The following is a 27403-nucleotide window of genomic DNA, read 5'->3' as shown; positions in this document are numbered from 1 at the left end:
CTTGCCGTCGGTTACAAGGTTGTACTGCGAGCTCTGATTGGTTAATGCCAGACTCGTACCCAGTTGCTTCTCTTATTCGCGATTTTTCCATTGCGAATAAATAACTGACGACTGGGTATGAGTCTGGGCTTATTATATTGGTTGAGGTTGATTGGAAGAAGGTTTAAAATTTGCGTTAGGGTTTCTCTCTTAAATCGCAGCCGAAAAGATGCTAAGGTCACTTCAGAACTCTTTTCAACACTTATGAATCCAATCGCTGTAACCATCAAAAACAAAGATTGTTTTAAAATTTAAAAGTGCCTTGGTTTTCTTGAACGTTTTTTAATGGTCATAAATATGTCCAGCTAAGCGACCACAAATTTAACCCTGACGCACTCGTTGTTTTCACATGTTAAGGCTGCTTCCCTGCACGGACAGTCGGCGTCTTCCATACAAGCTGACTTGTAAATACGGTGACACTGAGAAAACAAAAGTACACACCAGCCAAGTTAGGTATAGGCGAGCCGGGAAAGTTTCCGCTGTTCAGTTTTATCAATTTATCATCTAGCTCTGTTAAGTGGAGTACAAATAATGCGCGAAACGAGTACTCCACTCCACCAGAACACCGCGTTTTAACAGGTTCAGGACTTAGCCTTCGTAGCTGGTGGGTTTATGTAGAACTCTTATTCCTCCTGACCGCGCGAAAGATTCAAAAACGGCGGAAAGACAGGATTTCGGGAAAAGAAAACTGGATAATAAATCTCTTATAAGGCATTTTGGTATGCAGTATCACTGTATATTTTTACTCAGTCGTTATATGTAGTTTGACTCGCACTACGGGCTCACCAAAATGCCGCAATAATCGTAGAACATACAACTACACACTAAAATGTCATACGATATGTGAACTTTTTCTTGTATGAAAACAAAATAAAATGTAAAGAATAAAGAATAGCTCAGAATCTCTCTATGTTAAGTAAGAAATGCAAAAAAAGTGTATAATACAGTTATCTTTTATTTGCGGCAAACTTACCGGTAGTTTCCTTGTAATGTAGTCCCACAGGGTTCTTTCCATGCACTTCCATCTGTAGTTACAGATGAGCGAGGAGTTGTGATGGCCCAGGCATGCGCACTCGCTGTCCTCATTGCACGTCGTGCCACGGATCAGCTTGGAGCACTGAAAATAAATAATAAAACTTAAAAAATGTTTCAAATATCAGAAAAACTAATTAATGCAACTAAAAGATGTAAAATGAAGGAGTAATCTTGCTAGTTTGCAATTGTAAAGCAATTGCAGTTGAAACCCTGAAAAAAATCGTAGTTTAAACGGTAAAGATGCTAGAAAGATGTTAGCCGGCTGGCACGACCGTGGCTTGATCTTGCTTGTCCCTGTCAACTACTTAAGTCAAGTTACAAAGGAATATGATTAATTTATCTTCAACAGCCAACTTCTATGAACTTAATAACAAATATAATGCCCACATGATCATTTTTGTGTACTCGCGAAATTTGTTTATGTTTGCCGTTGAAGTTAGAAAAAAGAATTTTCCCCTGGCCTGTTCTTAATGAATTCTTCAAAGATAGCAAACTAGGTTTGTTGCCAAAGGAAAAAGAAGCACAACTTACCTCTTGCCGATTAAGAGGTGGTTGTTTGGCTTCAGTCACAATCAGAACCGCAGCCAACAGCACAAGCAAAGATTTCATCATCATCATCACCATCGCTAAACGATTTTCTGGAAAAAAATAAACTTAATAAGACTGCCTGTTATAATTACACCAACTCTGAGGAACAAATTTCCAGAGTGTTCTTATTAAGTGAATAATTGCATACATGAATATCATATTGTCATTTATAAAATAACTGGAATGCTGTGCGCGTTTTGATCGGACTAGAAATGTTCTGGTAAACTTCAAGCCCGTTGTAGTCGCTTTATAAACATCCAACCGATTTGTAATTAGCCAACTGGACAGCCCCTCGCATGTCAGTTGGATTCTTTTCAAATAAGTTCGGTTTCCTCTGTTTGAGTGGCACAACTAAAAAACTAGGTGACCACTCTAATTATAAATTTATTTTTTACATTGATTTACATAACACAAGCAATAGAGCATGAGTTTTAAACAGGCGAAATCAGGGTCACACGGGCGCTGAGGGGTACAAAAAAGTCAGGCTGCCTTTCTTATATATCGTGCGTGCGCAATAACTAACTATTAGTCGTACTGATAAAGATAAGTTGTTACAGACCTTATAGTCAATACAGACATTATTACGATGGCACACGCCAGATTAAGTGATTTATGAGATAAGAAGAGATTTACGTGTAGTAAGAAGGATGTGAAGATAAGCGACGGTATTAATTTGGCGTGGATTCCACCTAACAGATCAATCTAGACGAGACCCTTATCTGCTTAACACAGGAGGTATCGCCCAGTAAATTTTCAGGGTATTTTTAGTCTTAGCGCTGTTCCCTTCTTAGACCAGAACTAGTCCACTGAAGACATACGACTGAAATACAATGATGAAAGGAACTTTCAAACACGGCATTCGGGATACTCGCGGAATGAACTTTCAAGTTAAAATTAGACTTTACTTTATTCTCTGAGTGGCAGACAAGTACTTGTGAACAATATATTAACATTGGCACGCGTACAACTTGTTAATTGCGTATATACGGAATTTAAAGTGTAATTTCTCTTGTTTGCTGTCCTTTGTGAATATATAACTTAGTTGAAATGAATAAAAATAAAACTGCATTTAATTGAATTGCAAAAAGAAAACAACAACAACAACAACAACAACAAAGTTTTGGCCATCTTGGCCATGTTTAAGTCAGCGGACAAACAATTCAGATGACAAAAGTCAAATTGCCGTAACATGTTTTCAACAAATATGTTGAGATTACTTTTAACTATAATTCTTCACCGAGAAAACACTTCTTCGCAGAAAACACTTTTACTTTGTAAGCTATTTAGTGTTATTCCTTTAAAATGGAAGACTCGGCTCAAAGTTCCGTTTTCTCACAAGCACAAAGTTTACTATTATGTTAGTTAACCTTAGTCAGTTTTTAACTTCTTATGTAATAAGCGAAGGAGACAATTCCAAATTCTTAGACATACCGGTAATATAAAGATAATTAACCCGAGTGATTCGAGATTGGGACAATAATACCTTACAAAGGAGCTTAAAGTTATTACAAAATTAAATTTATTGGTTCCTGCGGTCAGTTAAGGGTAGAAGTGAGGGAAAAGTGTTTTTCTTCTTCATTCCTTCCCTTCCATCTTCTCCCATTTATTGTTCGGTTTGCTCAGGAATCACACAGTAACTAATTTCTTTTCTGACAACATCGGAAAATGCTGCTGTTAGTCGCTTATTTGAAGAAGAACTGATCAGCCATATTGTAGTTTTGGTCTAAATCGCTCTTGGTGGGAGTATTTGCGGGAAAATAGAGCGGAGGGTGGTGGGGTGGGGCAAGAGGAAGCACTTACTATTACAAGACTTTTGCGTTTCAAATGTGGTTGGGTTATTTTGGAAAGGATTTTGCGTCTAAACAATTTTTTGTGCTACGTTAGGGGGCTTAATAATAGGAAGAATTATTGTTCTTTAAAAGATTACCCTAAATATAAACCTAAAGGCTTGTCTACTAAGCAAATTAACTGAAACCACGAAATAGCTGTTTACTAGAAGATAACGATGGCTATAACAGGATTATTTTGATATATAAGATTAATGGGAAAATCTAAATATTTCCTTTTTGTCGTGAAGGGTCAATGCCAAAAGTAAAAATTTAAACTCACGGAAATGATCACTTGAAAGGTGGTTCGTATCAAGAGAAGTGGCTCAACTTCAATAAAAATAGGCTTTGTTTTACGAACAACTGCAAGCGCTGATCTCTCGGGGCGCGGCCCCCGCCGCCCGCGCCCCCTCTCCGCGGCTCTGCGCCCCCCGCATGCCCAATCCCGTCACTGTTTCCGTCCCCCTCCGCGCCTCACGGTTTCGGGCTCGTGTCGGGTCTCGCCTGGGCACCTCGCGGGCTCGCACAGCATTCGGATCTGGTCTCGGTCCATTGTGCCTCAGGGACGCGTTGCTGCTTCGGTCCTGGGATCTGATCCAGTCGGTGTCTCGCCCTTCCGTGTTCTGCAGTGTGTTCCTGTGTCTTCGTGTCCCGTGCGCTCGTGCGGTCCCGTGTCTTTGTTTTACGACCTGAAAAGGCCCCTATATGGTCCTATATGGCCATTTTTGGACAATGGCGGTAACAGCTTCTCAATACTCGCGGGAGTTTTTGAAAGTTTAATTACCATACGAGCGTGAGATTTGAACGATCGGCAAGACCGAAGGGTAAACACATTTTACCCAGGGGAGGTAGTACTTGTATAGTTTGTTCGGTGCAAATAGTTTCTCTCGGGTGGCTGGTGGGGCAAATGTTGAAATCAATAGTTGAAGCTGCCTTGTGGCTGACAAGGTATCTGGTCGTTTCGAGCAAGTCGAGGTCGATTCAAGCATTGTGTCGACGCAGCTCCTTCTGTCCTTTCGCATCTTCTTGGTCCTTAACTACAACCTTCGGCACCTCGCCCCGTCACACACAACGAGCGGTTGGTCAGCAGGTGTCTCTAGAGACTCCTCTTACTTATCTCGTCCACATCACATCCACTGTACAGAGTGAGCACAACATCAACCTCCCGCAGTCGTCGTCGATGAGTCGCTTCCGCGATTTTTAGTTTCAGCACACTTCATCATACTACTCTGGTTCCCTGATCGAATCATTCTCATCGACTTCATGTCCTCGACTTTCTCGAGTTCTCGCGACCGTACCGCTGACAAGTATGCCATCGGCATTTGATGTTCATAGCGTTGTTTCGCGTCTTCACAAATATGAATAAAGAGTTTAGTGCGATTTCATTTCAAAGCTTTAGTTCGCGTCTTCACAACTGAAAAAAAAAGTTAAGCGGGATTTCATGTTCAATGTCTTAGTTCGCGTCTTCACAACGAATCAAAGTTAAGCGGGATTTCCCGTTCAATGCTTTAGTTCGCGTCTTCAGAACAAATAAAAAGTTAAGCGGGATTTCATGTTCAATGCCTTAGGTGGATTTCCACTGACGTGTAATTTTTTACGTGCGTTGGCGTGACGACTGCGTCACGTTTCGTGTCGTTCATCATTGTCTCTCACGCCGTTTCGCGTCAGTGGATCCACCATTAGTTCGCGTCTTCACAACGAATCAAAGTTAAGCGGGATTTCCCGTTCAATGATTTAGTTCGCGTCTTCACAACAAAAGCTAACAAATAAAGAGTTAAGCGGGATTTCATATTCAAAGCTATAGTTCGCGTCTTCACAACAAATAAAAACGGGATTTCACATCAACTGAAGCTTTAGTTCGCATCTTCACAACAAATAAAAAGTGGGATTTCATGTTCAAAGCTTTAGTTTGCGTCTTCACAACAAATAAAAAGCGGGATTTTATGTTCAATGCTTAAGTTCGCTTCTTCATAACAAATATAAAGTTAAGCAGGATTTCATGTTCAAAGGCTTTAGTTCGCGTCTTCATATATAACAAACAAAAAGTTAAGTGGGATTTCATATTCAATGAGCTTTTAGTTCGCGTCTTCGCAACAAATAAAATGCGGGATTTTGATGTTCAAAGCTTTAGTTCGCGTCTTCACAACAAATAAAAAGCGGGATTTGATGTTCAAAGCTTTAGTTTGCGTCTTCACAACAAATAAAAAGCGGGATTTTATGTTCAATGCTTTAGTTCGCTTCTTCATAACAAATAAAAAGTTAAGCGGGATTTCATGTTCAAAGGCTTTAGTTCAGCGTCTTCACAACAAATAAAAAGCGGGATTTTTTTCCGCCTGCGTGCTTTAGTGCCTTCTTCATAACAAAAAAAAAGTTAAGCGGCATTTCATGTTCAAAGGCTTTAGTTCGCGTCTTCATAACATAACTGGTTTTCTCTCGCGAATTAAAAGCATTTCGTTTACTAAACAGTCCAGTTTAGTAAATGTTTTCCGTTTTAAAGAAATGCTAAGGGAAACTGGATTGTTTAGTAAACGAAATGCTTTTTTAAAATTCGCGAGAGAAACCAGCACTAAACACGCAGGCGGACTCAATACGTGCGAAATTATTTACCTAATTAAATACAGCACACACAGACACTGTGAACGCTAATGACCGCGAAACACTTCTTTAAAATATTCTAATATACTCTATCACCTCTATTTGCATTTAGACTTAAACTCGGCCGTTATATATTAATTATTTTATTTTATCTACTTGATAATGAACTCAAGATAAGTTCGAAACGTCGTGGCTTATTTTAGCTAATTTTTATACTAAATTGTATATCAAAATGTTCTCTCATTAGAATGTAAGCTGAAGCCCGTGAAACATTAGGCGATTTTACCCCCGGCGATTGTCGCCGCGTCCCCAAATTATCGCCAATCAGTTCATGCCAGATATCGGCGATTTTATACGCCGGTCGCGGTGATCGGCGAAAATCGAAATCGCTCCACCGGGCGGGCACATTTGGCGAATAAAATCGCCAAGTGTGTCGCCGGCTTAACAAAATTCTGTTAACCATTGCTTCGTCCGGCTTGCACAAGGCGAATAATTTCCCCAAACTATTGCTTCGGTTCTTTCCTTAAACCTTATAATTGTTTTCACAGTTTTCCAGGATGCGTAGACGAGGTGGAGGTGATTGCATGTTCGAAGAAAAATCTTCGGAAGAAAACTCTCACACTCGCTTTCCTCGCGTTTTTCATTCAATTCAAGAAGTGAACACCGCGCCACAAATTTTCCCGTCTCCTCAACCTAACACCTCGTTTACATCAAAATGAAATGTCCAGACGATTTATAGTTAATAAAACAATTATTACATTCGCCCTTGTTGGCTACGAGTGGTTATAGCCAACTCGGAGTAAACGACAGGAACTTGCAGCTATAAAACTCGACTTAGCTAACTGCAAATGCACACGTCATCTTATATACGCACGGCCGTGCGTAGATAACGAAACACACCATGATCGCTCAATAGGAATTAGATAGGGCTTGCACGCGCTATGTTATAAAACATTCCATCGCGCACTGATGTTTCGCTTTCCGTGCATGAAAACTTTCTTTTTTTTTCCCAGGATAGCTGCTGGCCAACGTCCTTTTGCTGGTGAGAAATTCGGACGAGAGTGAGCGGCATAAAGTCTTCTTGGCCACGTTTATTTTCCAGCCCAGTTTCTGCTGTTAGAAAAGGATTTGTTTGAAGCGGTTGCAAAGACGGGGTTCTGTTGAGCTAACCGAGGAACAAAATTCGAAACCACCGAAAATTTAGCAAAAACAAAAACATTATCGGCTCAATAAACCCATTTCACAACAGACATTTACATCACTCTGTTTCTTTATTTCACGAGTCCAATGTAGAGTTGACAAAATAGGTTGAGAATTATTTCAATTATTTTTGCCTTGGTCATGCTTTGTTTGCTTTTTCGTGTACTTAGCGTGTTGTGTTATTTCGCACGCAGCTTTTGTTTTTTAGCTTTGCACGTTTCTTTGTTCTGCTGCGCACGCTTTATTGTGTTAGTGTGTCCTGTGAAACAAAAAATTCAGTAATGAGGCAAGTTTCTGAACACGCTTAAAGCGTGCTAAAATCGAAATATTTTGTTTTAAAGTGGAAACGTGTTGTGAGCGTGCTTTCACCTTTTTCCCTGTTTTTCCATGGAGGGTCACATTTATAACAAACTCATTGTTAGTTAGGACTCGGTTTGCAGTATTAACCGCGTTTGTCTTATTTACTAAGTGCGGCCATGTTATGCATCATTGAAATTCAAATGTCAACGAAAGCTTTCTGAACTTAATAAATTATCTTTAAAAGTAGCCATGAACATACCTGCTTCAGTCATCTAGCTCTACTTGGAACCCAAGAGCTCAAAAGTAAACAAAGCACTTGATCACTAGAAGCCTTTTTACTCTTCTTAATGGAAAAGTTTACCAAAATAATGCATCGACTTAAAACCAATATCGCCACCCTCCAAAAATTGTGATTTGCAATCGTGAAACAGTTTCCTAGTTTCCAAATAGTAGGTTTCATTTCAAATAATTTATTACTCGCTAAACCCGGTTTCGTTAGAAAAACAACATTGATCGCCTTCTCATTTCGTGGTCTGTAATGGTGAACAATTAGCGCCATGTCATGTGAGACCATTCAGATAAATGCTTCGTCTGTTTGCAAGAAAGTATTTTCTTGAAAAGTCACGTTAGGTTGTCATTAACTGTCCTTCTCATTTACTAAGTGCTTTTAAACAGTCACGTTATTTTCCTTGAAACTCGAACATTAAAAAACTTTCCCTGAACTAAATTACTAAAGACCTAATCTTCCCTACGGAACCAAAAAAAAAAAATATCAAAAGAAAAAAGCTAGGAAATCAATAATAAAAAAACGAAATTCGCACCTCAAAAATGGATAATAAAAATAAAAGTCAGGGTTTCGCTAATTGATCGCCTTCTCATTTCGTGATCTGTAATGGTGAACAATTAGCGCCACGTCATGTGAGACAATTCAGATAAACGTTTCGTCTGCTTAGGAGAAAGTATTTTTCCTTAAACGTCAGTTTAGTTGACATTAACCGACTGTCCTTTTCATTTACTATGTGCTTTTAAACAGTCACTTTATGTATCCTTGAATTGTGAATGTCAACAAAAGCCTTCTGAACTTAACTAATGATATTCGTATGTAACAACTGGCACCCCTGCTTCGTCATCATTACTTCGTAGTGTTTGTTAATTTATTTAAAAAAAAAATGAAATTTTTGAGCGTTATTTTCGCCTTGTTTTAGCCTTAAATTTGAGTTTCAAAATACAAAAATAACTGCTAGTATTCACACTCTCTATGGCTGCATATACTTTTGTTAAAGATTATATGATAAGTGAGAATTTGCAGTTTTTTTTAACTCGGCGAAAATTCTATATTTATGGGAAGGTGACTGCAACTAAGCATGTGCTGTTTGCAGGCCCAACTGGCGCCAGTAAGTCTAGAAAGCTGAAACCAGCAATTAAACACAATTTTAGTTCTTGGCAGATGCCAATTTTATATTTGATCGATACTATCGAGGGCCACGTAAAGCACAGAAAGCCACCAATTCCTGTCAGTTCTTCACAGAGAGCCGCTAACCAGTAACGAAGGCTTTTTACAGAAGAAGAAAACACCTGAACGAGAAAATCCCACTGTGGTGAGTCATGTTTGTGGCAAGTTTTGCAATATTAACACTGAGCTAGTTAATATGGTTGCTCGCGTTTCCGTGCTCTAAAGCCATGCCAAACGAGTTCCTGAGGATAGTTCTCACTCAAAACCGTTCAGGCTGTTCATTTTGCAAATTACAAGGCTCCAAAACATATTTTACTCTTGCAAAGCCGACCGCAAATAAAAATAAAAATTATAGCAAAATTCGTACATCTACAAAGTCAAAGAAAACTGTTCGTGCTAGAATTTCTTCTTCTTGGATTCTGTTAGTGAGGAAACCTATGGATGTTTTAGTCTAATGATTTATTAGGCAAGATATGTCCTGACCAATCCTGAGAAGATCGATCGTTTTTAGCCCTTTTAAGCTTTAATTGTTAAAAAACTATTCGAAGAAATCCTTTAAAAAAGTAAAATTCATATGTGATATTTTTATATTTTTGTGTTTATTTGAATGGCTGCGGATATTTTACTTGTAAATATAGTAGTCCAGGATGCGAAATTTTATGCACCGTTTTAGGGCACTGTGCCTTTACGCCGTCACTCGGATTAATTAGCTCTTTTAGTAAAAAAGTTAAGCAAGGTTTCGTATTTAAAGCCTTGGTTCGCGTCTTCATAAGTATCAATAAAATGTTAAGCAGGTTTCGTGCTCGTGTTCGTAAAGTATCAATAAAACGTTAAGCAAGGTTTCATGTTCAAAGCGCTGGTTCACGTCTTTACAAGTATCAATAGAAAGTTTTTAAACTTTATATTCAAAGCGTTGGTTAGGGTCTTCGCAAGTATCAGTAAAAAGTTAAGCAAAGTTTCGTGTTCAAAGCGTTGGTTAGGGTCTTCACAAGTGTCAATAAAAAGTTAGCCAAAGCCATAGTTTAGTTTTGAAGGCATTGGTTCGCGTCTTCACAAGTATCAATAAAAAGTTAAGCAAGCTTTCGTGTTCAAAGCCTTCAACTTGGTTCGCATCTTCAGTTAAGGTTTCATGTTCAAAGCGTTAGTTTGCGTCTTTACAAGTACCAATAAAAAGTTAAAATTTGGTGTTTAAGGCGTTGGTTTGGGTCTTCACAAATGCAAGTTTCAATAAACAGTAGATCAAAGTTTCGTGTTCAAAGCGTGGGTTCGGCTCCTCACAAGAATCAATCAATAAAAAGTTAAGCGTGGTTTCATGTTCAAAGCGTTGTTTCGCGCCTTCACAAGTATGAATAAAAAGTTTAGCGTGGTTGTTTTCGTACTTCGAGTAATACCAGGCTTTTTTTATTCAGACTTAGGTGGTCTAAATGAGACGCATAGGGATAATTTTTTTGGACTCTCGTCTTCTTAATCAGTCCGACGGGCACACGGCGGTCAAATTTTCCCTAGGGTACACCTGTGAAAATTGACCTGACTAGTGCAAATTTACGCTACCCACTCCCCCAATGAAGCAAAATTGTCATACCGAAAATTTTCCGATTAGTCACGAGCTTTTCCGCTTAGCTTCGGCCAAAGTCCCTCAGCGCTACCAAGAACAAAAGGACTATTGTTTAATGCTTAATGCGAGAAGTTGAGCCGGAACGATAAACCATTTTTTGATACGATTAAGTTAATTGTGTGACATTCTCACTAAAATACTTGTTATGTAATAACAGTAATGCTAAAAAAAGAAATGTTGCCATGCTAAAAACAATAAAAAAGACAAAATAAATAAGTAGTGATTTGAAATAGGCTCCCACATTTGCACTTATTGTGCACAAAGCTCTTCAGTGAACGAGTTTTTTAGTAAAACGTACAATGTTCTACATGCGTTGGCACAGAAGCTAAGTTCACTGTCGATTGGCTTTCTAGAAGCATTTTTTAAATTTGTTTTAAAGAAGTTTGGTCTCGCTGTTTTTTGCTATAGTTCTTGTCTTAATTGTTTTTAAACTTCTTTAATAATTCAGTTAACTTAGAGATGAAAACTCAAACTCCATTCAGTGGGAAAGAATGAAGCGTAAATAAAAAGAGAACATTATCTTTGAAATTTAATACTCGTTAAGATTTGAAGTTTTCATTTGTACGATGAAAACAGTTGGTCCGGTGAAAAATCAAATGGAACGGTTCTTTCCACTGGAAAACTTTCGAAAACAATGGACTACCTTCAGAGGCATTCTTCTTTTCTCGATTTTACTGGACTGCTCGGAATTTTACTTCTATTTTTTAGCTTTTTGGCACTATTACCATGCTCCTCCGGATGGAATACGCGGCTGTTCCGGTGAAAAATGAAATGGAACGGTTCTTTCCATTAAAAAGTTTTCAAATGGTACACGCTCGTGTTTGTTGAAAAATTGAACTCTTCCATTTGCTGGACACCGGTCAGTTCCGCACAAATGGATAGCGCTCTTGATTTCAGACAGGAAAGTGATGTTTGAAGTTCGTTTCAATACTGTTTAATTTTGACCATCTTTCAGTCGAAAAACTGGTTTATATCAACACACCTCCTTGTAACGTAAGACATCTTAAAATAGTTATCTAATAAGATCGAAAAGCACCAAAGTAGTAATTATAACCGAAAGCAAAAAAAAGCATCGGTGAGATTGGGGAAGTTACAAATGCATTACGAACGACGAACATCACGGCAAAATTTTTCTGTCAAGACGCGCTTTCCTTGAATCTTGCCCAAAAGATTCAGTTCTGTAATTTCTTGAGTTTTCATTACACAAAGAACTTAAACATTTCCTCTCATTTTATCTCATTAGCAAACAAAAAGATTGTTAAAAAGTGATTAGCTTGGAAAAAGGAAAAGGAAATATTTCGAGCATAGGAATGACCAATATTTTTTGTGTATCAGGTAATTTTGGATTATCGACACAAATCTTATCGCGAAGCCACCTATTTCCTTTCTCTATCTCTGTTGATTCCTTTGAGTCCTTTGATAACAATATATGCAATTGAACATCCTGTTGTACTCTGCTCAAATCGTTTTGGGAAAGAATGCCATACATGTGTAAGATCAGATCTAAAAATAAAGTGTATTAAATCGAGCCGATACATGTATCCAAAAAAATTGAAAACATTTTTCGGCCTGACAGTAGAAGTAAGATAGCGACGTTTTCCAATTTAGACTGAAAATGTATGCTCAGTATTTAGTAAAAAAATAAATTGATCTGCTCGGAATTCAGTTAGATTTAAAAAAAGAAAGATCAGGAAAGTTTGTATTTTCAGTGGTTTCGAACGTGGTTAGCAAAAGGAACTAAGCCGGGCGTAATGAGTTTTAACATTATTTCTACACTAGAGGGCCAGTAGAATTACAAGCTTACGAGAGCTGTTACACTACTGCCTTGGCTGTGCCACTTACCTCGCTTAGGGCTACCTTTGAAGAAACGAGGCTCAGCCTGGAGGCTCCCAATTCGAGTTAAGGGGGCAGCGACTCTGAATGGTAATTGAGCGGAAACGATCGTTTTATAAAATCGCTGGAGACCACCGACTGGGACTATAGTCAGTACATTTGATCTGTCGCCGGTATCTGTGACAAGCGGAGGTCATTAGTTCTCATTAAAAAGCTGTCGGGGAGGTCCGATAGTCTTATCTGATCCTAAATATCACAATTGCAAAATAATTTAGCTGAACACATTACAGTCTCGACAGTTTTGTTATGCAATCAGTGCACTTTTTCCCTCGTCCCTTTTAGAGAGGTTTGAAGGAATGTGAAAAAATAAGAAAAGCATCGGAAAATAAGTCCCGTCGATAATGGCTAATTGGATGATTTGATTGGCTGTAATCAAATAACGTTAACAGGCACCGCTTGTAAACAACTTCGCGAAAACGTGTTGTCTGCTATTGTGCAGTTTTCATAAATGATTTTAATTTTGAAACAAATTTACAACATATATTAAATCTACCTAACTGAAGAGACCGAAGACGCACTTTGGCGAATGGAATTTAAAGGATTAACTGAAAACGAGAATTTAGCTGAAAATACTAAGTCAGTTAGTTGATTAAGCTACTCTCGTGTATGCGTTGGTGGCCAGCAGAAGCCGTTTTCTCCCCGTTAAGGATACGGATTTGTATCAAAAGTCCCGTAAACGGCTTGCGGGGGTGTTTGAAGTTTAATATATAGAGCGCCACCGGAGAGCTGAAATCTAAACCCTACTAAAATAGCATAACCCCGGCTTAAAACGCCGCCCACTGCACATCACTAAATACGTCATCGAAGGGAGTACCCCTTCTCTCCGCGGATAAAATACGATTTTCTTTATCCTCGTACAACGACATCGTAGAATTATCAAGTCTTTCAGCCATGCAGTGGAACTAAGTTTCTAGCTATTTCTAAAATTCCTGAGAAACCTGACCTTTCAGGGTTCACGTATATTGACAATATCGTTGTTGATATGGAAGATCTAATAGCACAGAGCCACCCCACTCCCCGCTCCCATTGAGACCCGCCCCCAATCCACTCACGTTTACTCTGGCGTATTCCTACTACGGGATGTACTCCACACTTAACTTGAGTGGCAACTAAAAGAAATAGAAAAAGTGGTATTTCCTTTTACGTGACTTGAAGGTGGCTGATGAATTAAATCACAGACAAAACCGCCAAAATTTCGTCCTGATACTATTGTGCACAGCTATAAATAATATACCAAATTCTGTCGCATGACTTTTGCCTTAGAACGATGATTCTTAATATATCTTTCTCGACTCGTTCAAGATAGTATTATTTACAAATCTATTTCCCGTTTTTTATCGCTAGACTCTCTAGGCAACATTTTTGAGGTTTGGAAGATCAATGGACCCAACATTAAGAATTTAACCGTCTTCAAGACAGGATTATCACTGAATGATAAAAAAATATTTGCCACCCACCCAAGTCAATATCACATACTGCGAAAGAAAATAAGTTACCCTTTGATGAAATTGCTTTATTTTCACATCTGAAATGAATTTAATTTGCAAATTAGTTTTAAAGTGTTCTTATAAGAATTACCAGCATGTTTGAGAGTAGAAAACGTCCGGCGTAAACCAATAGTAGAACTGGCCCAACGGTTTTAAGGAAAATAATTACGCTTTCTAACAAAATCCTCAGTGAACTCTACCAAACCTCGATCTTATGCATCTTGGCGCTCCGAACATTTTCACAATCAGCCGTGAAAAAGATTAAGTCTGCAAGAATTAATTAAATCATTAAAACAGTTTAATGGTGTTTTTACAAACTGCGGAGTGTATTCATAAACGTTAGATATACATTTCCGAAACTGTACCGTCTAAGTTTGGTTTAAGGACCTTTGAGCCGGCTTGCGGCTCGCAGATATACTTATTTGGCAGTTTGGCAAAAGCACATCTTTGTTCAACGATGTCCAGCAACTATTTCAATCCATAGTGCAAAATTTAAAACATCTTGCACAGCACGGTTCATGAATAAACAGACAAAAAGAAACAGTAGCCAAAAACCACAAAAATACGTCAAGATCTTTTAGACCACACTCAAGTTTAACCTTTTGAGACCCTGTTAGGTTAAGAATTAGAGATTAGTAAATACGGATGCAGAGGCAGTAAATTAAGATTGTAGATAATTTATATTGACGTTTAGCCGGAATTTACTACTTTGCACGTCTGAACACAACTTATAACAAAGTATTTTTTGACCACTTTAAGTACAATAAGTGTCAAGGTTTCTCTGCATGAACTGGGACCCACTTGCAAAAACACTGTCAATCTCCACTAGTTCTTTTGTTCTTAAATACTTCCACGCAATTTAAGTATTCATGACATGTTTTGGGGGATTTCACTTTTGCATCTATAAATGACTTGCAAATTATTGAGAGCAGAATGAAGTCATATACTGATAACGTAATAATTGTGTTATTTTTAAGATAATATAACTCATTTCAAAATCTGGATTATGGATTAATCGCCACCCAAAATGAAAGATTATGGATTGGCAAACCTCCCAGGGCAAGCTTTATTGGCCTCACGTATATTCAAATACTTCATTTATTTTTTTTTTCAGTCCACGTGTCGTAAAAAAAAACCGTTAACTGGAAAATTACGTATTTCGTTGTATATAAAGATAGTGCGCTGGAAAGGAAATCATTATACGCCTGAGCTACGAAGTCCTCCGTTGATCAGTAGGCCTGACTGCCAGTGAGCTACCGAATCCAAGAGTGGATCATAGCAAGTTTGAGAGTACGTATACAACTAACAGTGTTTCATTAACGGTCGGCACATTTGCTAGATGTACACAAATATTCCGCAAAACTGAGACGTTTGTGGCCATTTCATGCATTGCTTTCTTATCAATGTTTCGTTATTTCCCTTTGCATCTCAAAAATCAAATGCAGTACTTGTTCTGGCTATAAGTAAGTAACATGCTAGTCAGAGTGAAGGAAAAATTCCTTGACAAAACTGGGGTAACAAATGCTGTGCACCAGTAGAAAGCAGTGAGATTATTTTTTCCGTTTAGGAATGCTTTTGTAGTACATGTGTTTTGTGCGGAACAGTGCAGTTGACAAAAGGTAACGCCCACACAAGGCTTGCCCGTCAACTTGGAATTTCACTTGCTGTGAAAGTCAGGAAATTTTGTTGGTTAAAAATAGTGAACATGTTGTGGTTTTGTAACAAGCTAAGTTAGGACTGAAGGCCGTGTAAGTTACGTATGCCTTAATAACAAAGATGTTGAATTCAAAAAGAGATAAGTAACCTGTCATTGAAAATAGTGAGTGTTAAAATGTCCCGCATGGTAAATACGATGATAAAGAGACGTTTTTCATGCCATGCAGTGCTTCACGTATGTATAATCAGCAAAAAATAGTTCCCGAGTTCTCTCAACGGGAGTCTAATCCTCAATCCACCAGTTAGACAGGCTGCTATTGATCTCGAGCGGAGCAATGCATGTAACTAGATTCATATGTGACAAACTTGCTACATGCTGCTGTTGGGATTAGTTTTGTCGACAGTAGAAAAACTGATCGCCAGTGATGTAAAATTTTCAGGTTGGTCAATGTGACGACAAAAAGTCATTTTTTGGCTTCCTTTACATATAGCTTGGTGAAGTGACAATTAATCTTATAGATTCTCGGCGATTTCTCAGCTATCAGTTAAAATTTCAGCCCATTTCTCAGCTATGATCAGTAAATTTTTGCAGATCTCAAATCTCAGTTCTCTGTTAAAAACGCGTCATTTTCAGCTAACAGTTAAAATCTTGAGCAATTTAAGCTATCAACTAAACACCATTCAGACCCTTTACATATATCACAGGTCTATGCTAGAGAGCAGCAGAAGTGGCTTAAAAAAATTACTGCACGGGCCCGCAGTGATCTTACGGATGTTGATTGTAAAAGAGAGTGAATCGTTGGTTATTCTGTTCCGCAACTTTCAGTGTGTGCCAACATTTGTTCATCACATTGTAACAATTAATACATGTATGTACAGTACATCACGTCCGAAGATGCCACGCCTAAAAATTTCAGATTCCAAAGAAATTCGCACAGATTCTTGTCAGGGAAGTCTAAGCGTTCAAAATGTTAAAAACGCGTACGAAATGTTTAGCTGTCAATAAATCACGGAGAAGAAAAAACTGCACGATTCTTCATACCAATGATTAATATTATGGAAAAATTTCACGTCTTTTGCAGTTTCTCGACATAGGAGGCAAACATTGTATTTTCCACATTTCTGCACTAAGTGGAACAAATCCTTGGAGAGGGAATCATCTCGCGCGCTAGTAGTTCATTTCCCAATTTTAAGCTATTACTTCGAAAATGCAGCAAATTTGGTCATAGTTGCATTGCGCATAAACATCTCTCTAGTATAGAGCACCGAGAGATTCCAATAGTTATTTCTATTAACTGCAAAATACAGATATAAAATGAGGAATTGCAAGAGGTAAGTAAAAATGCCGATAAACTAATAGTCTATGACTCATAGGGGTCATGAATGGTCCCTCAAAATATCGCAATGCTCGCAAAATTGAGCTTTTGCTCGGAATGCTCGCAAAATTTTAGTGGGTGCTCGTTTGCTCGTGCTCGCAAATTTTTACAAGTGCTCGCATGCTCGGTTTTAAGTAAGGTTACTTTTTGAAAAGTGCTCGTTGCTCGCAAGGCTATTTTTTGTCATGCTCGTGCTCGCAAAGAAAAACGCTGTGCTCGCATGCTCGCATGCTCGCAAATGCTCGCAAAGACCATTTGATACCCCTACTCATAACACTCGAAGGCCAGCTTTGTGAGGAAACGTCTCTAGCACTGATCTGGCAGGGAAAATGAAAACGAAAGAAGGCACAGCAAAAATTCATAGTACATACCTTAAAAGTACACTTCCTGTCAGATAGGATGGTAGTTAAGCGATTACGGTAGTCGCACGATGAATAATCGCACTTGTTCAGACGGAACTATTCTTGGACGGAAATCCTCACTGTGACAGTATAGTTGTAAAATAGACGAAAATTTTGGGTAGTTCGTCAGAACAAAGAGTAAAGTGTTTATATCACACAATAGGCTAAGGCTTGGTGAGGGTGTAAACCGGCTCACGCTGGACTACACGAAGATATCTTAAATTCCACTTTGCCACGCCAAGTACAGAATTCAGATCCTACTAGGATCTATTTAAGGATATCCAACGTGGAATATCGATTTCTTGGACCTTCAAAGGGGAAACAAAATTTCGTTTGAGAAGCTCGAGAGTTTGAAAATTTGGTGCAAAACTGTAATGTTTGACTGAGTGGAGCAAAAACGAATTTTAGTTCGAGCTATCTGGAATTTTATTGTGTTTTTATGTTGCATTCTCGTCTCTAACAAGATAAAGTTGGTCCACATGCACTTTAAGGATAACGTTAGCAAATAAAAACAAAAGCCTTTGAAGTAAAATAAAAAGCAAAATTGTGACAACATTTTTAATTTCGAACAAGTCCTACAGAGGATCTTTCAGCGGTCAAAATGCTGGAATTGTTTTTCTAACCAGTTTCTAATTTTAAGGCATGTCAAAGTGAGAAATCGCGCATTAATGAATATTCTAGAAGCACAATTTTTAAGGGTTTAGGCACGGCATTTTACGTCTGTTTATTTTAGTTAAGTGTGAGCTCTAACCTTCAACTTGGCAGAACAATAGTTTTATTGGTAATATCACGGTAATGACATTTTTCGAACTGAGATAACCTTGAAAAAGGCGAGCCATCATTTTTTTAAGTTTGCCCAAATGCATTCCGTTTTAATCTTCTTCAGGTTTGTCCATCCATGTTCCCTTTAATTTTTGGCTTGTATGTGTTTCTTTTAGGTTCTTCTACAGTTTCAAGCCCTTCAATGATTGTAGTCTTTCAGTCAATTCAATGACCAGTTGGACATTGGCGAAATTGCTCGAAATTGGTGTGACCTAACCCCTTTCAGCAATGTTTAGCAAAACAAATTAAATTAAGATTTTTACTGAGTTAAGACCTACTGTGAGCAGTTGATGCTTTTTACAGATGGAGACAAGAAAAGACATTCAGTCAGACAATTCACTACTTATAAGTAAGTTATACATAAGTTTACTTAGCAGGACTTCGTATTGACTGCAGCCAGTTTGCACGCAAGAAAAGGTGCTTGTTGTCGCCCCGGTGGCTCATATGATACAGGTTTGTACTGACTAGTCACTGCTTGAAGCACAGCTTTAACAAGTCGGTCTAAAAATCAAAATAAGTTCTGTGATACTGAAAGAGGTTTTTGTTACTTCAAACTCCTTATTTATCTGTATATTTGCTACACGACTGAAATAATGATTCGACAGAAATTCAACTTAGTCCTTTTCAAATTAAAGAGGCCCTGTTAGGGGTTTAATGGATAAGGGATAACTCACAAAATTATTTTAGGAATAAGGAAAAAATGTTTAAATAATTAAAAGGAAAAGGTGAAACAACTCAATGTTTGGGATATTACATGGACGGCGGAGCATTTTTCCAACTGGGGGGGCTGACTAGTGACTTGAAGTGGGGGGGCTTAAGAGACTCCTCTCTTATTAACTCTTTTTTTTTCTGTAAAAGTGGGGGGGGGGGGGCTAAAGCCCCCCCAGCCCCCCGGCTCCGCCGTCCCTGGATAATAAAAATCTAAATTATAGGGATAACAGTTTTGGTATTTAGTGGGATAAGGAATAACTGCCCTTAAAATTATTTGGATAATGCAACCCCCATAATAGGGCCTCATTCATCTCGGGCTGGGTTTAGACCAGTTCGCTCAGCTCTTTCATCAAGTGAAACACTGTCCATTTTATCGTGAAAAGACATTGTGCACCTTGCTCGTTCATTGCTTGTTGACAATAGATTTTATGTTTAGACTGTGATCATTTGTTCCAGTTAAGGACGTTAGACTTGAGTAACGTCTTTTATTGCTTCATTTGACTCAGTGAGTTTCAATGTAAATCATGATTAGAAATCGTGGCAAAACAAACAGAAGATGAAATACTGAATATATGAAACCATATATTTGAACTGCGGATGATGAATAAATGATAATGAAGAGAAGATCCTCGCAGTTATGAACACAACTTTTAAAAGCAGTTGCGAAAATTAAGCCTGAAAAAATCAGGCTTGCCGGGACTTGTTAGCTCAATTGGTTAGAGTGCTGCACCGGTATTACGCAGAGGTCAGTATTCGAGTCCCTTCAAGCCTGATTTTTTCAGGCTTAATTTTCGCAACTGCTTAAGTTGTGTTCATTACTCATAATTTCGCAGTTGATTGTTACACTGATAACACTGATAAGTAATTAAAACAGCTACGGCCATGATGCAAGTTTAATGACTGTAGCAAAATCTACACATTTCAGTTATTCCTGAAATGTTCTTTATCTATCGTGTGCCTCTATACAACTCATCAAGTTATAATAAAGCTGCAAGCTCGCACAGTAGGCTTTACAAACTCAGAAAAATGGATGAGACTGCGGGATACCTTAGCATTTAACCACTGGCATCTTTTACTAGTAGCAAATACAGACAAAAACCGAATCTCCTGCAAAGAAAGGAAACGAGAATATTTAGCGGCACATTTGCGATAATTTAAAACAGTTTTTTTCTAATAACTGGTCGTTGAAAACTATTTACAGCCAAAAGATGTTTCGCATAATTTTCATAGGGTGTAGTGTTTCGCGGCACAATTTTCCCTTTATTCTAGAATATTCGTAAACAAAATTCCTGTTTCATTCGCCGCCTTGCTTCTTGCAGGCGCCAGGCTAAGTTTTGAGGTTTCTGACTCTTCAAAGACTCTCAATCTACTGTGTATAGTTCTTGAAAACAAAAACCTCTCCGTTTTTATGCTAGCAGAAACATCATCGTGTTTTTTCATCATCGCATAATTTTCCTGTTTGTAACAGGTGTGTTCAACAAACCCGGAACAGTATGAGACATATGTGACATATAAAGCATGACATTACAAATCACAAAAATATTTACTAATTTGCTCTTCACGGCCAGTTGACCTCAAAGCATTTGTTATCTTGTAGTAGCTGTCGTGGAGGTGTGTATTGTTCTCAAAATTTCAGACATTCTTGTTTCGGCGTGATATAGCGTGCCACCTATATAACTGCCTAAATTTCATAGTTTCGAGTATTACGTCAGTGAAGGTTAAGAGATCCGAGTGAATTTTACACAGTAACACTGAAACAAGATAGAGGAAGCGGGGAGGGAAGACGTGTCAATATACCAAGAGAGCTTGTTTAAAAAGGTATGTGTGTGATAAAATGGACTCTTTTTGTTGACGACGTAGAATGTTCTTTTCTTTTTATGAGAATTCAGTTATCACAAGTCATGTTTTCAGCTTCTCAGTAGTGATATTGACTTCGCTACCAGTGTCGAAGGCATTCGATTAGTTCTCGTGTACCGATTTTTTGCAGATGTAAAAACGGTTTAATAAGTTAACTACACTTCGAATATGCATTTATCGCAATTTACAAGCAATGTACAGCTAAAACTATGATATTAGGACTGCCTTCACGTTGATATGGTCTGATACCTAATTTATTGCACGGGTAAAAATCTGCCAGTCTTAACAATTTGTCTATCTGCTCAGATCAGTAGTCTTGGCTTTTCTATTCCGACAAACGTCAGGTCCTGCTCTTAAAAGTGCGTAAATATCTTTATTTAATACACAGCATACCTCAACGCAAACTTAAAAGAAGAATCCGAACAACTAAACTAATGAAAAATTAATTTAAACGGGCGTCTGGTGTCTAAAGAAGTTGATCATGCAAGTGGGACTAGATTCCGTACTATTTGCCATTTTCATTTCCAGTTTTTCATGTTTAATTTTTGCGTTATTTTACACACTTTGCTAAGAACTGAGAAATTGCACTTTGTTTCTTTGATCATGAAACATAATATGTACACTGTTTCATCATTCTGTATATACATCATGAAATCTTCTTGTTTTTGTAAATAACAATCTGTCCCTTTTTTCCCTTCAAGTGCAATGGAAACCGCAGTTATTTTTTTCGGCACACTGTTTTTGTCTCTCAAGTTCGGAATGAAACCACAGTTATGTTTTGACGAAAAGAAATGCTCTCTTTTTGTTTCGCTAAGTTAAGTGTCAAACCACATTATATTTTCGTGAAAAACAAATGTGGCGTCCTCTCAGCAAGAGAAATTCCTTATAAGCGGGCGTTTGTTATGTGGGTTTTTTTTCTTTTGTACTCTCCGGCTTGATAATAAAGTTTGTGCTAGGGCTTATTTCCTGGCAGATGTTTAACGTTATCTGTTTTTTCCTATTTTTCAAACTCGACGCCCATGTTTATACGTACTACCGGCAGTTTTTAAAACAAAAAGGGACAATTTTGCCGTGTGTATCTTCCGTTTTTCAACAGAAATGAGCAAATTTATCGGGAATGACTAAGCATAAAGAAATAATGTACGGCTGCGTAGGCGAGCCAGCAAAGTCATTTTGTTTATTGTCAACTTGGTGTAGTTACGGAAACGAAAGAAACAAAGTGAAACACTAAGTTATTTAACAACTGGCAGTTGATTTAGGTAAATTAACCTTCTTAGCGAATTTGGAAAGGCCGACGTTTCGAACGTTAGTTCTTCGTCGGAGCATTCAATCAATTAGGATAATTAACCGCCTTCTTTGCCGAGTTAAAAGCACCTGCCGTTTTGAGCGTTTTCCCAGCGTGGCTATTTCCGTCACACCCTCCCTTCTGCGAAAGAAACGGAAACTAAAACGACTGTAAGCTTACTTTGTCGCCGTAACTCCAAAAAATGGTCAAAATTGCCTACATTCAACTTGCTACAGTTGTTATAGTTGTAGAATAATATTCCTCGTTTAGTTGACTTTTATATATGAAAAAAGGTCGACTTACCCTGAAGTCAACTTTCGCGTTGTCTTGTGCGAGTGAATGGAATGCCTTGGTAGCCTGAGCAATATTTGACGCTTGTCGAAAATTCCAAAGTTGAGTTGCTCATTCAACTTAAGTAGTTTGAAATATGGGGTTTAAAAGCTACTGAGATTGTTGAGAAATTCAGTGCTCACCGCACTTTGGCAAGAGCTACTTACAAATCCTCATGCTTTCACAAGTCTTCACAATGACGTCACAGACCAGGTGCTTGAAACATCTAGCCCAGATCGCCTGAAGTTCATGCAAGTTCGATCTTCTCAACCTTTGCCAATTTATCCGTCCGCATCCATCTTTGCTTGATACATGTTTATTATACCTCTTTGGTGTTTGTTTACCTATACGAATTATTATTTTGAGATTTCCTCAGATTTAAAAGTAATTTTATACATCGCTGACAAAGAATTAATGTTTCGTGACCGATTGCTTTTTAATATGGGGAGGTGGCTTGGATGGTTATAACACGATTCAAGATAGTAATTTAGTTTAGTTCAATTCTTTAATAAATCGAATATTGATGCTCACTTTAAAGGTTAATTAAGACCGTTTTATTTGACGATTGACAGTAAAAATGACTTGAATTGTCAAATATCTGACGCTCAACGCCCCGTAATGGTAACAATTTCCTCATACGCATATCATTAAGTGTATTTATTTTGAAGCTTATCAACACCTTTTCTAATCCTCTTGCGATAAGGGGATCAAGTTCAATTGCATGATGTTGAAAGATAAACAAAGAAAATCACTTAACTACCCGCAAACAGTTCTGATTTTATCATGAAATTGAACGTAAAAGGGCAAAACATTCGAGCTAAGAACTTGATCATTATCAAAATGTCATGCTTCCAATTCACCGCTCAGTAAATAACATTCTGCGATATGTACGTGATAAAACTGATGGGCCCCTGAAATTTATAAATATAGATAATTCCCAGAAATAACAGCACTACTTAGCTATGTTTATTTGTAGCTATGCCAAATATTGTTTTAATAATACCCCTTGTGCTGCACTTTAATAACCCATTCTCATATCTCACAACTTATCTGCCTTAAGGCACAAAGGCGTGTTCCTAGTGGATCATATCGTATGTGATAATTGACGCGTAATTCGTCAAATGAGGAATGTTTTGGAGTCTTAGTCATTATAAGGAACCTTGTTAAACTGACCGGTTTAAACATTTTGCACTTTGTTGTTGGTCCCAGGTTTTGGAAACCGGAGAACTGAAGCAACGGAGATGATGATGAAAACTGTGCTTGTACTGTTAGCAGCCTTGGTTTTGCTTGAAGCCAAATCAACTCAGCGCCACGTAAGTTATTTTCTTGTTTTCTTTATTTGACTATTTCATCCGCATACGTTATGACTTCCTTAACACGAAGACGCTAGATCACGTTATTGTTTCTCGATTTAACTTCTCTTTTTGTGACAACTATAAGGTGCACTGAAGCACCAAAACTGGTTGACAATGAACTATGAATTTAGCAATTAATTCAAATCTCAACTCAGGGGGGATTTAAGCTACCATGTTCGTTTCTGGGCCAAATTTGAATAGATTTCTCCTAGCTGGACAGACTGTACCCCGTTTTTCTCAATGGGTTTTCCAATGTTTTTCTATCTAGTTTCATTTCGACCATTTACTTTCATTTACTTCTTTATGAGTTTAATTCCTGGTATTTCTGTTGCGTTTTCTATTATGCAAGGGCATCATTTATCGAGCGAGGTCTCATTCACTTTTGACCATTGTTAAAACCAGTTTGAGTACATTTATATCTTTGTTTTCATACTGTCTTCCTCTCGTGTATTCCTCGCATTTTATCTGATCACGTTTTCTACCCAGGGTTTTTTAACCTTTCCTATTTCTGATTACCCCACGCAGTACATGTTGAAATAGAATCACCTGTAGGTAGCGTGACCTAGTGTTTTTAATCCAAAGCTTATGAGTTGATTTGGAATTCCACCAATACCACTCTAAAAGTGCCTGAGAGAGGCTAATTATATCGCTTGGATCTAGCAGGCCCGATCTAGCATAGTTTCCAGGCCTACTCTTCTTGTTCATACAAATTGGCGCGAAAATTTCATGACGTCATCAAATGACGCAGCGCATTACCAGGCCCTTAGATCCTTAATGTAGTTCGCGCTCGCCCCTGATAGGAAGAGGTCATAGGTTCGATTCCTGTTGGGGGTCCTTGAAAATAGGAGTACGTGAACATTATTTTTAATTATTTTCAGTTCAATTTACAGTGCTCCAAGATCCGTGGCCGCCAGTGCAGTGAGGACAGTGAGTGCGCATGCCTGAACCGTCATAATTCCACACTGATCTGCAATTACAACTACACATGCGAGAAAAGATCATTTATTGATGACATCATGAGGAGTCAACCAGTAAGTTACAATATTGAATATAGTTCAAAACCACTTGGCACCGTGACGTAGCGGTGGCCCCTCTGTCGCCTGTCTGTGTCCGTGGGATCCCCCCGCGGCTCCGCTGTACCTGGTTCGGACACCATGCCGCGCCCGGTCGCTGCTCTCGTCGCGAGGGGGGAATGTGCAAACAACCAATGAAAAGAGAAGTGACTGACAAACAAATTATGAGCTGATAACTCAAAGGCGGATAACAATTACCAAATTCTCTATATGCATATGCAGCATAAATTTATCTTTTCAGTACTGTTTTCTTTTGGCTTAAGAGTAGCTAGAGAATTTCAGAAGTTTGAGGCGTTTATAAGCGGCAGTTTTGGCGGGAACTTGCGCGCACAGTGCATTTGAGCAATCAGGTATAACTGTTGTACTCATTCTCTTTCAGTGCCATCGGATCTACAAGAGTTTTTGCTTGGTAAATGCCGATTGTCCGTGCAGCGAGGGTCGGCTGATCTGCGAAGATAATGAATGTGTAAAGGAAAGGAAAAGTAGGCCAAAGCTAAAGATGAACAACTTGCTGACAAATATAATGACGAACCAACCAGTGAGTAACAATATTGAAAAATAAATTAATGTGCTATTAAACGATAACTTTACAATACTAATAAGAAGATATACATTGCTGAGTGGGCAATGGCCTTGACGCAGTGAGGTTGCATTTTGCGGCAAACTTAGCGTTTCCTGTATTTACCCGTGAGTAAATCCGTCTTCCTTAAACTTTTGAACAGTCCAACCTCTTTGATACGTACATCAAGGGGGCAAGGAATAGTGTCCGTATAACAGAGGTAGAGGTTATATGAATTTTGCTCTCTGTCGGACCAATTGAAGTGTCCGTAATATGGAGGTGCCCGTATAAAAGGTCTTGTAGAGGTTCAACTGTACTCAATTTTTTTCAGTGTCCCGGAGTGTTCAAGAGGTTTTGCTTGAAAAACTCCGATTGCCCGTGCAGCGAAGCTCGACTAAGATGCGAAGATAACGAATGTGTTAAGGAAAGACCAAGGATAAACAAACTTCTGATGGATATAATGACGAACCAACCTGTAAGTAACGATATTGAATACGTGCCATAAATTGAAATAACGTTACAATACTGTTAAACCTCTCCTTATGGCGGGATACCTCTATAATACAGACAACTCCCCGATTACAGACAGTTTACTTGGTTCAAGAGAGACCAAACTTCATATAAACTCTACCTCTGTAATGCGGTTATACGGGCACTTCCGATGATACGGATACTCCTCCATGTCCCCTTGGTGTCCGTATTACACTCTTTTTTCTTAGAACGCGTAATCTTTGGCTGAGCCTGAGGATGTTCTTATTTAAGCCCATACCTTTTCTTTAATTTTGGGGCAAAACTCAGCCTCAATGTTCTTATTAAAAATGGTTCTTATAAAAAAAGAGCGTAAAGGAGTTCGAATGTACTACTTCGGTGGTAAGCTTAGCGTTTCCTGAATTTACCAATCAATGTACCTGGTTTCTTTTCAGTGTCCCGGAGTCTTCAAGAGTTCTTGTTCGACAAACGCCGATTGCCCATGCAGCGAAGTTCGTCTAATCTGTGAGGATAACGAATGTGTTAAAAGACCGAAGCCACCAATCTTTCGCCTGCTAAAGAGGAAAAGAAGCTCCTTGCGTTCCAACCTTATACCATCACACAAACTCTTAAAGACGGCAGGGCGGCTCAATAAATAAGCTCTTTGCATTAAAAGACTCTCCAAGTATTATTGTATAGCTATTTATTTACAAACAAATTCTATTCGTACGTATTGGACATTCGAGCGTTAGAGCAACCACGAACCCTACTTTAGAAGAGTGAAAATGGCGATTAATGCATGGCCAGTATCATGATGTACAATGTCTTCGCCTTACGGCAGATACCGTTGGGAAAGACCGTCAAGAAATATAGATCAATAAGACATGGAAGGACAAAAGAATATATTATTTTCAATAAAAATTTTCGCATTAGTTTCTCGTGCATATATCTACAATAACTGTTCATGTTACTGGAAAACAATCAGAGCATTGAACTTTGTATTTAATGGTAAAATTTATCGTATTTGACATTAAAATGTGTAGTATCTCTTTATATTTTTATAAGTCTTGCATTCGTTCCGTGCGTTAGTTGTACTCTAAAAAGTGGAGCTGAATAATTTAAGTCATTAGGCAATAAAAAATCTACAATATTACCCATGGACTAAATACTCCCTGTTTTTGTGCTTTGTTGCCCTCAATGATAAATTCCTCAGTCACTGAGTAGCTCAAAATAAACATGCCGTAAAATTTCCTGGGTTATGTTTTTCTAAAAGGTTTTTTAAAAGGCTATTTTATATTGTCGGTTGGGGGGGGGGGGGGTTGGGGTTGGGTGGGGTGACTTGTTATCGGAAAGAATTGGTTTTAGGCCATCGTAACTTGATTAAAAATGTAATACAAACAGCGGTGATAAACATGATGAAAAATCGCATTTTACTAAACTTGACGTTTCGTTAGGGCTTTCCACAAGTTGCTCGGCAAC

The 27403-nt window shown here is 38.3% G+C and overlaps 3 protein-coding genes across 4 annotated transcripts in view; 2 read left to right on the top strand and 1 right to left on the bottom strand.

Moving 5' to 3' along the window:
- Window positions 1–27403, top strand: part of LOC144647262 (RNA N(6)-adenosine-methyltransferase mettl16-like) — a 176192-nt gene that overhangs the window by 20016 nt on the left and 128773 nt on the right. The gene's annotated exons all lie outside the window — the stretch shown is intronic.
- Window positions 306–17453, bottom strand: LOC144647241 (uncharacterized). Of its 2 annotated transcripts, none has more exons than XM_078507011.1 (4): window positions 17435–17453; window positions 1606–1712; window positions 1013–1156; window positions 306–458 (listed from the first exon to the last, which is right to left on the bottom strand). In XM_078507011.1, the coding sequence occupies exons 2-4, from the start codon at window positions 1696–1698 to the stop codon at window positions 345–347; spliced, it is 351 nt and encodes a 116-aa protein (XP_078363137.1). In that variant the 5' UTR covers window positions 1699–1712; window positions 17435–17453; the 3' UTR covers window positions 306–344. The 2 variants fall into 2 exon arrangements, with proteins under 2 accessions (XP_078363137.1, XP_078363136.1); XM_078507010.1 differs by lacking the exon at window positions 17435–17453 and adding an exon at window positions 12494–12593.
- Window positions 18664–27052, top strand: LOC144647240 (uncharacterized). Its single transcript, XM_078507009.1, has 6 exons — window positions 18664–18739; window positions 23679–23782; window positions 24715–24855; window positions 25277–25435; window positions 25788–25931; window positions 26380–27052. Exons 2-6 carry the CDS (start codon window positions 23711–23713, stop codon window positions 26581–26583), a joined length of 720 nt encoding a protein of 239 aa, XP_078363135.1. The 5' UTR covers window positions 18664–18739; window positions 23679–23710; the 3' UTR covers window positions 26584–27052.

Source organism: Oculina patagonica, chromosome 3 (assembly GCF_052425735.1).
Source record: "Oculina patagonica isolate OP01 chromosome 3, crgOcupat, whole genome shotgun sequence".
NCBI classification, from domain to species: Eukaryota; Metazoa; Cnidaria; class Anthozoa; order Scleractinia; family Oculinidae; genus Oculina; species Oculina patagonica.
The sequence above is the reverse complement of the archived record's forward strand: the minus strand, read 5'-3'. Positions and strand labels throughout refer to the sequence as shown.